Raw genomic sequence first — 11964 nt, 5'->3', positions numbered from 1 at the left:
CTGAGACCCCTAGAAGGAATCTGAGACCCCTAGAAGGTATCTGAGACCCCTAGAAGGTATCTGAGACCCCTAGAAGGAATCTGAGACCCCTAGAAGGAATCTGAGACCCCTAGAAGGAATCTGAGACCCTAGAAGGTATCTGAGACCCCTAGAAGGTATCTGAGACCCCTAGAAGGAATCTGAGACCCCTAGAAGGTATCTGAGACCCCTAGAAGGTATCTGAGAATAAAGGGGAAGTAGTTACACAAATGACATTAGAACAAATGAGGTCCCCGCCCCCCCATGGCATGGGGAAAGGAGGAGGTTTGCGTTCGGCCATATTTACTGCTTCCATCTTAAAAGAACAGGCGTTTGAGGGACATACACTTCCTATATACAGAACACACACACACACACACACACACACACACACACACACACACACACACACACACACACACACACACACACACACACACACACACACACACACACACACACACACACACACACACACACACACACACACACACAGACACAGACACAGACACACACACACACACACACACACACAATAAAGTTTCCACTCTCAATGTGTCACTTCCGGTGCGCGTTATGATGTCATCTCCGTGCGACGCTGTGGCGGGATCTCGGAGGTGAGCTTTCTTTTAGTGTTTACTGCGCCCTGCATACTATACCCTACATACTGTATACTGCGCCCTGCATACTGTATACTGCGCCCTGCATACTGTATACTGCGCCCTGCACACTATACCCCACATACTGTATACTGCGCCCTGCACACTATACCCTGCATACTGTATACTGCGCCCTGCACACTATACCCTACATACTGTATACTGCGCCCTGCACACTATACCCTACATACTGTATACTGCGCCCTGCATACTGTATACTGCGCCCTGCACACTATACCCCACATACTGTATACTGCGCCCTGCATACTGTATACTGCGCCCTGCACACTATACCCCACATACTGTATACTGCGCCCTGCATACTGTATACTGCGCCCTGCACACTATACCCTACATACTGTATACTGCGCCCTGCATACTGTATACTGCGCCCTGCACACTATACCCCACATACTGTATACTGCGCCCTGCACATTATACCCTACATACTGTATACCCTACATACTGTATACTGCGCCCTGCATACTGTATACTGCGCCCTGCACACTATACCCTACATACTGTATACTGCGCCCTGCATACTGTATACTGCGCCCTGCATACTGTATACTGCGCCCTGCACACTATACCCCACATACTGTATACTGCGCCCTGCACACTATACCCTACATACTGTATACTGCGCCCTGCACACTATACCCCACATACTGTATACTGCGCCCTGCACACTATACCCCACATACTGTATACTGCGCCCTGCACACTATACCCCACATACTGTATACTGCGCCCTGCACACTATACCCCACATACTGTATACTGCGCCCTGCATACTGTATACTGCGCCCTGCATACTGTATACTGCGCCCTGCACACTATACCCCACATACTGTATACTGCGCCCTGCACACTATACCCCACATACTGTATACTGCGCCCTGCACACTATACCCCACATACTGTATACTGCGCCCTGCATACTATACCCCACATACTGTATACTGCGCCCTGCACACTATACCCCACATACTGTATACTGCGCCCTGCATACTGTATACTGCGCCCTGCATACTGTATACTGCGCCCTGCACACTATACCCCACATACTGTATACTGCGCCCTGCACACTATACCCTACATACTGTATACTGCGCCCTGCACACTATACCCTACATACTGTATACTGCGCCCTGCACACTATACCCTACATACTGTATACTGCGCCCTGCACACTATACCCTACATACTGTATACTGCGCCCTGCACACTATACCCTGCATACTGTATACTGCGCCCTGCACACTATACCCTGCATACTGTATACTGCGCCCTGCACACTATACCCCACATACTGTATACTGCGCCCTGCACACTATACCCCACATACTGTATACTGCGCCCTGCACACTATACCCCACATACTGTATACTGCGCCCTGCATACTGTATACTGCGCCCTGCATACTGTATACTGCGCCCTGCACACTATACCCCACATACTGTATACTGCGCCCTGCACACTATACCCCACATACTGTATACTGCGCCCTGCACACTATACCCCACATACTGTATACTGCGCCCTGCATACTGTATACTGCGCCCTGCATACTGTATACTGCGCCCTGCACACTATACCCCACATACTGTATACTGCGCCCTGCACACTATACCCTACATACTGTATACTGCGCCCTGCACACTATACCCTACATACTGTATACTGCGCCCTGCACACTATACCCTACATACTGTATACTGCGCCCTGCACACTATACCCTGCATACTGTATACTGCGCCCTGCACACTATACCCTACATACTGTATACTGCGCCCTGCACACTATACCCTACATACTGTATACTGCGCCCTGCACACTATACCCTACATACTGTATACTGCGCCCTGCACACTATACCCTACATACTGTATACTGCGCCCTGCACACTATACCCTACATACTGTATACTGCGCCCTGCACACTATACCCTGCATACTGTATACTGCGCCCTGCACACTATACCCTGCATACTGTATACTGCGCCCTGCACACTATACCCTACATACTGTATACTGCGCCCTGCACACTATACCCTACATACTGTATACTGCGCCCTGCACACTATACCCTGCATACTGTATACTGCGCCCTGCACACTATACCCTACATACTGTATACTGCGCCCTGCACACTATACCCTACATACTGTATACTGCGCCCTGCACACTATACCCTACATACTGTATACTGCGCCCTGCACACTATACCCTGCATACTGTATACTGCGCCCTGCATACTGTATACTGCGCCCTGCATACTGTATACTGCGCCCTGCACACTATACCCCACATACTGTATACTGCGCCCTGCACACTATACCCTACATACTGTATACTGCGCCCTGCACACTATACCCTACATACTGTATACTGCGCCCTGCACACTATACCCTACATACTGTATACTGCGCCCTGCACACTATACCCTACATACTGTATACTGCGCCCTGCACACTATACCCTGCATACTGTATACTGCGCCCTGCACACTATACCCTACATACTGTATACTGCGCCCTGCACACTATACCCTACATACTGTATACTGCGCCCTGCACACTATACCCTACATACTGTATACTGCGCCCTGCACACTATACCCTACATACTGTATACTGCGCCCTGCACACTATACCCTACATACTGTATACTGCGCCCTGCACACTATACCCTACATACTGTATACTGCGCCCTGCACACTATACCCTACATACTGTATACTGCGCCCTGCACACTATACCCTACATACTGTATACTGCGCCCTGCACACTGTATACTGCGCCCTGCACACTGTATACTGCGCCCTGCATACTGTATACTGCGCCCTGCATACTGTATACTGCGCCCTGCATACTGTATACTGCGCCCTGCATACTGTATACTGCGCCCTGCATACTGTATACTGCGCCCCGCATACTGTATACTGCGCCCTGCACACTATACCCCACATACTGTATACTGCGCCCTGCATACTGTATACTGCGCCCTGCACACTATACCCCACATACTGTATACTGCGCCCTGCACACTATACCCCACATACTGTATACTGCGCCCTGCATACTGTATACTGCGCCCTGCACACTATACCCCACATACTGTATACTGCGCCCTGCACACTATACCCCACATACTGTATACTGCGCCCTGCATACTGTATACTGCGCCCTGCATACTGTATACTGCGCCCTGCACACTATACCCCACATACTGTATACTGCGCCCTGCACACTATACCCCACATACTGTATACTGCGCCCTGTATACTGCGCCCTGCACACTATACCCCACATACTGTATACTGCGCCCTGCACACTATACCCCACATACTGTATACTGCGCCCTGCACACTATACCCTACATACTGTATACTGTGCCCTGCATACTGTATACTGCGCCCTGCACACTATACCCCACATACTGTATACTGCGCCCTGCATACTGTATACTGCGCCCTGCATACTGTATACTGCGCCCTGCACACTATACCCCACATACTGTATACTGCGCCCTGCACACTATACCCCACATACTGTATACTGCGCCCTGCATACTGTATACTGCGCCCTGCATACTGCGCCCTGCATACTGTATACTGCGCCCTGCATACTGTATACTGCGCCCTGCATACTGTATACTGCGCCCCACATACTGTATACTGCGCCCTGCACACTATACCCCACATACTGTATACTGCGCCCTGCATACTGTATACTGCGCCCTGCACACTATACCCCACATACTGTATACTGCGCCCTGCACACTATACCCCACATACTGTATACTGCGCCCTGCATACTGTATACTGCGCCCTGCATACTGTATACTGCGCCCTGCACACTATACCCCACATACTGTATACTGCACCCTGTATACTGCGCCCTGCACACTATACCCCACATACTGTATACTGCGCCCTGCACACTATACCCCACATACTGTATACTGCGCCCTGCACACTATACCCTACATACTGTATACTGCGCCCTGCATACTGTATACTGCGCCCTGCACACTATACCCCACATACTGTATACTGCGCCCTGCATACTGTATACTGCGCCCTGCATACTGTATACTGCGCCCTGCACACTATACCCCACATACTGTATACTGCGCCCTGCACACTATACCCCACATACTGTATACTGCGCCCTGCATACTGTATACTGCGCCCTGCACACTATACCCCACATACTGTATACTGCGCCCTGCACACTATACCCTACATACTGTATACTGCGCCCTGCACACTATACCCCACATACTGTATACTGCGCCCTGCACACTATACCCCACATACTGTATACTGCGCCCTGCACACTATACCCCACATACTGTATACTGCGCCCTGCACACTATACCCCACATACTGTATACTGCGCCCTGCACACTATACCCCACATACTGTATACTGCGCCCTGCACACTATACCCTACATACTGTATACTGCGCCCTGCACACTATACCCTACATACTGTATACTGCGCCCTGCACACTATACCCTACATACTGTATACTGCGCCCTGCACACTATACCCTACATACTGTATACTGCGCCCTGCACACTCTACCCTACATACTGTATACTGCGCCCTGCACACTCTACCCTACATACTGTATACTGCGCCCTGCACACTATACCCTACATACTGTATACTGCGCCCTGCATACTATACCCTACATACTATACTGCGCCCTGTATACTATACTGCGCCCTGTATACTATACTGCGCCCTACATACTATACTGCGCCCTGCATACTATACTGCGCCCTGCATACTATACCCTACATACTACACTGCGCCCTCCATACTACACTGCGCCCTCCATACTACACTGCGCCCTGCATGCTGCGCCCTGTATACTATACTGCGCCCTGTATACTATACTGCGCCCTGTATACTATACTGCGCCCTGTATACTATACTGCGCCCTGTATACTATACTGCGCCCTGTATACTATACTGCGCCCTGTATACTATACTGCGCCCTGTATGCTATACTGCGCCCTACATGCTATACTGCGCCCTACATGCTATACTGCGCCCTGTATACTATACTGTGCCCTACATACTATACTGCGCCCTACATACTATACTGCGCCCTACATACTATACTGCGCCCTGTATACTATACTGCGCCCTGTATACTGCGCCCTGTATACTGCGCCCTGTATACTGCGCCCTGTATACTGCGCCCTGTATACTGCGCCCTGTATACTGCACCCTATACTATACTGCGCCCTACATACTATACTGTGCCCTGTATACTGCGCCCTACATACCATACTGTGCCCTGTATACTATACTGTGCCCTGTATACTGTGCCCTGTATTCTATACAGTGCCCTGTATTCTATACTGTGCCCTGTATTCTATACTGTGCCCTGTATACTATACTGTGCCCTGTATACTATACTGTGCCCTGTATACTATACTGTGCCCTGTATACTATACTGTGCCCTGTATACTATACTGTGCCCTGTATACTATACTGTGCCCTGTATACTATACTGCGCCCTGTATACTATACTGCGCCCTGTATACTATACTGCGCCCTACATACTATACTGCGCCCTGTATACTGCGCCCTGGTCTCCCGTGTCTGTCTGGCGATATTGATCCCGGGTATTAGTCCTGGTCTCCCGTGTCTGTCTGGCGATATTGATCCCGGGAATTAGTCCTGGTCTACCGTGTTCTGTCTGGCGATATTGATCCCTGGTATTAGTCCTGGTCTCCCGTGTCTGTCTGGCGATATTGATCCCTGGTATTAGTCCTGGTCTCCCGTGTCTGTCTGGCGATATTGATCCCGGGTATTAGTCCTGATCTCCCGTGTTCTGTCTGGCGATATTGATCCCTGGTATTAGTCCTGGTCTCCCGTGTTCTGTCTGGCGATATTGATCCCTGGTATTAGTCCTGGTCTCCCGTGTCTGTCTGGCGATTTTGATCCCGGGTATTAGTCCTGGTCTCCCGTGTTCTGTCTGGCGATATTGATCCCGGGTGTTAGTCCTGGTCTGCCGTGTCTGTCTGGCGATATTGATCCCGGGTATTAGTCCTGATCTCCCGTGTTCTGCCTGGCGATATTGATCCCGGGTATTAGTCCTGGTCTCCCGTGTTCTGTCTGGCGATATTGATCCCGGGTAACCCTGTGTATCCCTGTGTATCCCTGTGTATCCCCGTGTATCCCCGTGTATCCCCGTGTATCCCCGTGTATCCCCGTGTATCCCCGTGTAACCCCGTGTCACCCCGTGTCACCCCGTGTCACCCCGTGTCACCCCGTGTCACCCCGTGTCACCCCGACTGACCAGTAACCAACCAGTTACTAACCCATTAATCCATCAACCCTCCCCTAACCAGCAACTAATCAGCCGGCTGACTCCTAGCGAACACCTCGACCCGTGGCCCGTGGCCCGTGACCCGTGGCTGTCTCAGGATGTCCAAGAGGAAGGTGACCTTTCAGGACGGACCCGAAGATGAAGAGCCCAACAAGAAACGGGTGAGTGAGACCCCGATATGATGTGGAGGGGAGACCCTGCTGTTAAAGTAAGACACATGTATGTGTTATACACACATAAATGCACTTACACAAATACACGCACACACATGCACATATACGCACACATGTACATGCTCACACACATACATGCACATACAAAAATAAGCAGAAACATACGCGCACACTCGCGCACGCACACACTCGCGCACACACACACTCGCGCACACACACACTTGCGCACGCACAGACATGAGGAGGCATTCCAGGGGTTGCAGACATCCTTAGTCTTTTATATATAGATCTAGATAGTGTTTCTCTCTCTCTCTTTATAGCGAGAGTGTTACACAGTTACACAGTTACACAGTTACACAGTTACACAGTTACACAGTTACACAGTTACACAGTTACATAGTAGATGAGGTTGAAAAACGACAGGTGTCCCTCAAGTTCAACCTGTGCTAAATTTAGACAACAGATACTTTATCCTATATCTATACTTATTGATCCAGAGGAAGGCAAACACAAAAACCCATTAAGGGGAAAAATAAATTCCTTCCTGACTCCAAGAATTGGCAATCGGATTACTCCCTGGAACAGCATCCTTCCCATGTATACTTATTTGGTATATCCCTATATACCTTTCCCATCTAAAAAGATGCACAACCTTTTTTTGAACAAATCTATTGTATCTGCCATCACAGTCTCCATGGGTAATGAATCCCACACTGTAACTGCCCTTACTGTAAAGAACCCTCTCCTTTGTTGCTAGTGAAATTTCCATCCTCCAACCTTAAGGGATGGCCCGAGTCCTTAGTACTGCCCGTGGGATGAATAGTTCTTTTGAAAGCTCCTTGTATTGTCCCCTAATATATTTGTATATAGTTATCATATCCCCTCTTAGACGCCTCTTTTCTAATGTAAATAAATCTAATTTAGCTAGCCTCGCCTCATAAGTTAGATTGTCCATCCCCTGTAATAATTTGGTGGCTCTTCTCTGCACTCTCTCTAGTCCCATAATGTCTTTTCTTAGGATTGGTGCCCAAAATTGTACTCCATATTCAAGGTGTGGTCTTACTAATGCTTTGTAAAGGGGCATAATTATGTTTACTTCCCTTCCATCCATTGCCCGTTTGATGCAAGATAAGATCTTGTTTGCCTTTGCAGCTACTGCATGACATGGGCACTATTGCTAAGCCTGCTGTCTACAAGCACTCCTAAATCCTTCTCCATCAAGGATTCCCCAATATATCTCCATTTAATTTGTAAGTCGCCAGTTTATTCTTGCTTCCCAAATGCATAACCTTACATTTATCTGTATTAAACCTCATTTGCCATTTACCTGCCCACGTTTCCAGTCTCTCCAAGTCCTTCTGAAGAGAAATTACATCCTGCTCTGATTCTATTACCTTACACAATTTAGTATCATCAGCAAAGATGGAGACTTTGCTCTCGATCCCAACCTCAAGGTCATTAATAAACAAGTTAAAAAGCAGGGGTCCCAGTACCGATCCCTGAGGTACTGCACTCACGACTTTAGCCCAACCTGAAAAAGTTCCATTTATGACAACCCTCTGTTGTCTGTCCTTCAACCAGTTTTCAATCCAGGAGCTTATATTATTACTGAGTCCAATTTTCTTTATTTTGTACACCAACCTCTTGTGTGAAACCGTATCAAAAGCCTTTGCAAAATCTAAGTAGACCACATCAACTGCATTACCCTGGTCTAAATTCCTACTACCCATCTCACACTGAAAGGGTCCTATATTTTCTTTTCTCATTTTTTTGTTATTAAGGTACTTAAAGAACTTTTTAGGGTTGACCTTGCTTTCTATTGCAATCCTTTTTTCATTATCCATTTTTGCTAATTTAATTGCCCTTTTGCAATTTTTGTTTCATTCCTTATAATTCTGATACGATGTCTCTGTCCCTTCTGATTTAAAGAATCTAAACGCCTTCCTCTTCTTGTCCATTTCCTCCCCCACCTGTTTATTTAGCCACACTGGTTTTGACTTATTTCTTTATACTTCTTATGTGTATATATAATTTATATGACCAAGCCCCCCACCCTCAGCTCCCAGACACCCCGGGGGGACCCGGTAGTCGCTTTAAGGGGAAGCACTCTCTGGACAGTGATGAGGAAGACGACGAGGAGGAAGCTGAAGGTTGCGACTCTACAAAGTACAACATGCTGTCAACTGACGACGTAGAGGGTGAGAGAGCTCAGCACATAACTGTCTGCCTCCCTCCCCCTTCTCCCTCTCCCTCCCCCCTTCTCTCTCTCCCTCCCCCTTCTCTCTCTCCCTCCCCCCTTCTCTCTCTCCCTCCCCCCTTCTCTCTCTCCCTCCCCCCTTCTCTCTCTCCCTCCCCCCTTCTCTCTCTCCCTCCCCCCTTCTCTCTCTCCCTCCCCCCTTCTCTCTCTCCCTCCCCCCTTCTCTCTCTCCCTCCCCCCTTCTCTCTCTCCCTCCCCCTTCTCTCTCTCCCTCCCCCTTCTCTCTCTCCCTCCCCCTTCTCTCTCTCCCTCCCCCCTTCTCTCTCTCCCTCCCCCCTTCTCTCTCTCCCTCCCCCCTTCTCTCTCTCCCTCCCCCTTCTCTCTCTCCCTCCCCCCTTCTCTCTCTCCTCCCCCCTTCTGTCTCCCTCCTCCCTCTCTCCCTCCCCCTTTCTCTCTCTTCTCCCCCCCTTCTCTCTCTCCCTCTCCCATTCTCTCTCTCCTTCCCCCCCATTCTCTCTCTCCTTCCCCCCCATTCTCTCTCTCCTTCCCCCCCATTCTCTCTCTCCTTCCCCCCCATTCTCTCCTTCCCCCCATTCTCTCCTTCCCCCCATTCTCTCCCTCCCCCAATCTCTCTCCCTCCCCCCTTCTCTCTCTCCCTCCCTCCTTTTCTCTCTCCCTCCCCCCCTTCTCTCTCTCCCTCCCCCCTTTTCTCTCTCCCTCCCCCCTTTTCTCCCTCCCCCCTTTCTCTCTCCCTCCCCCCTTCTCTCTCTTCCCCCCCATGCCAGTGAGTGCGCTCAGTGTCAGCCCCCTTACCCCGCGCAGGGCAGGAGAGCGCCACCCTGGAGTCAGAGGGGGGGGTGCGGATCACGCCCTTTAACCTGGATGAGGAGATGGAGGAGGGGCACTTCGATTCGGAGGGGAACTATTTCCTGCGGAAGGAGGAGCAGGTCCGGGACAACTGGCTGGAGAATATCGACTGGGTGAGGGGGAGGGGGGCGCGGTGAGGGGAGGGAGGGGGGAGTGGTGAGGGGGGGGCGGTGAGGGGGAGGGAGGGGGGGGGGCGGTGAGGGGGAGGGAGGGGGGGGGGCGGTGAGGGGAGGGAGGGGGGGGGCGGTGAGGGGGAGGGAGGGGGGGGCGGTGAGGGGGAGGGAGGGGGGGGGCGGTGAGGGGGAGGGAGGGGGGGGCGTTATGAGGGGGAGGGAGGGGGGGGGAGCGATGAGGGGGAGGGAGGGGGGGGGGGCGGTGAGGGGGAGGGAGGGGGGGGACGGTGAGGGGGAGGGAGGGGGGGGGACGGTGAGGGGGAGGGAGGGGGGGGCGTTATGAGGGGGAGGGAGGGGGGGGGAGCGATGAGGGGGAGGGGGGGGGGGGCGGGTGAGGGGGAGGGAGGGGGGGACGGTGAGGGGGAGGGAGGGGGGGGGACGGTGAGGGGGAGGGAGGGGGGGGCGTTATGAGGGGGAGGGAGGGGGGGGGAGCGATGAGGGGGAGGGAGGGGGAGGGGGAGGGAGGGGGGGGGGCGGTGAGGGGGAGGAGGGGGGGATCGGTGAGGGGGAGGGAGGGGGGGGGACGGTGAGGGGGAGGGAGGGGGGGGGACGGTGAGGGGGAGGGAGGGGGGGTGGACGGTGAGGGGGAGGGAGGGGGGGGGCGGTGAGGGGGAGGGAGGGGGGGGGGCGGTGAGGGGGAGGGAGGGGGGGGCGGTGAGGGGGAGGGAGGGGGGGGGGCGGTGAGGGGAGGGAGGGGGGGGCGGTGAGGGGGAGGGAGGGGGGGCGTTGAGGGGGAGGGAGGGGGGGGAGCGATGAGGGGGAGGGAGGGGGGGGGGGCGGTGGAGGGGGGAGGGAGGGGGGGGGAGCGATGAGGGGGAGGGAGGGGGGGGGGCGGTGAGGGGGGGGGGACGGTGAGGGGGAGGGAGGGGGGGGGACGGTGAGGGGGAGGGAGGGGGGAGGGGGGGGGGCGGTGAGGGGGAGGGAGGGGGGGCGGTGAGGGGGAGGGAGGGGGGGCGGTGAGGGGGAGGGAGGGGGGGCGGTGAGGGGGAGGGAGGGGGGGGAGGTGAGGGAGAGGGAGGGGGGGGCGGTGAGGGGGAGGGAGGGGGGGGCGGTGAGGGGGAGGGAGGGGGGGGCGGTGAGGGGGAGGGAGGGGGGGCGGTGAGGGGGAGGGAGGGGGGGCGGTGAGGGGGAGGGAGGGGAGGGAGGGGGGGGGCGGTGAGGGGGAGGGAGGGGGGGGCGGTGAGTGGGAGGGAGGGGGGGGCGGTGAGGGGGAGGAGGGGGGGGCGGTGAGGGGGAGGGAGGGGAGGGAGGGGGGGCGGTGAGGGGGAGGGAGGGGGGGGCGGTGAGGGGAGGGAGGGGGGGGGCGGTGAGGGGGAGGGAGGGGGGGGCGGTGAGGGGGAGGGAGGGGGGGGCGGTGAGGGGAGGGAGGGGGGGCGGTGAGGGGGAGGGGAGGGGGGGCGGTGAGGGGGCGGTGAGGGGGAGGGAGGGGGGCGGTGAGGGGGCGGTGAGGGGGAGGGAGGGGGGCGGTGAGGGGGAGGGAGGGGGGGGCGGTTGAGGGGGAGGGAGGGGGGGGCGGTGAGG

General features: G+C 54.0%; 1 protein-coding gene across 1 annotated transcript in view; it reads left to right on the top strand.

Annotated features, from left to right (window-relative positions):
- Positions 1-346: 346 nt before the first annotated feature.
- Positions 347-11964, top strand: part of CD2BP2 (CD2 cytoplasmic tail binding protein 2) — a 12485-nt gene continuing 867 nt past the window's right edge. Inside the window, exons 1-4 of the mRNA XM_075582893.1 lie at positions 347-635; positions 7056-7194; positions 9266-9404; positions 10226-10383. Of these exons, the coding sequence (XP_075439008.1) occupies positions 7132-7194; positions 9266-9404; positions 10226-10383 (360 nt within the window). The 5' untranslated portion in view covers positions 347-635; positions 7056-7131. The remainder of the gene's footprint in view (positions 636-7055; positions 7195-9265; positions 9405-10225; positions 10384-11964) is intronic.

This window comes from Ascaphus truei, unplaced genomic scaffold (genome assembly GCF_040206685.1).
Source record: "Ascaphus truei isolate aAscTru1 unplaced genomic scaffold, aAscTru1.hap1 HAP1_SCAFFOLD_271, whole genome shotgun sequence".
Taxonomy (NCBI): Eukaryota; Metazoa; Chordata; class Amphibia; order Anura; family Ascaphidae; genus Ascaphus; species Ascaphus truei.
The sequence above is the reverse complement of the archived record's forward strand: the minus strand, read 5'-3'. Positions and strand labels throughout refer to the sequence as shown.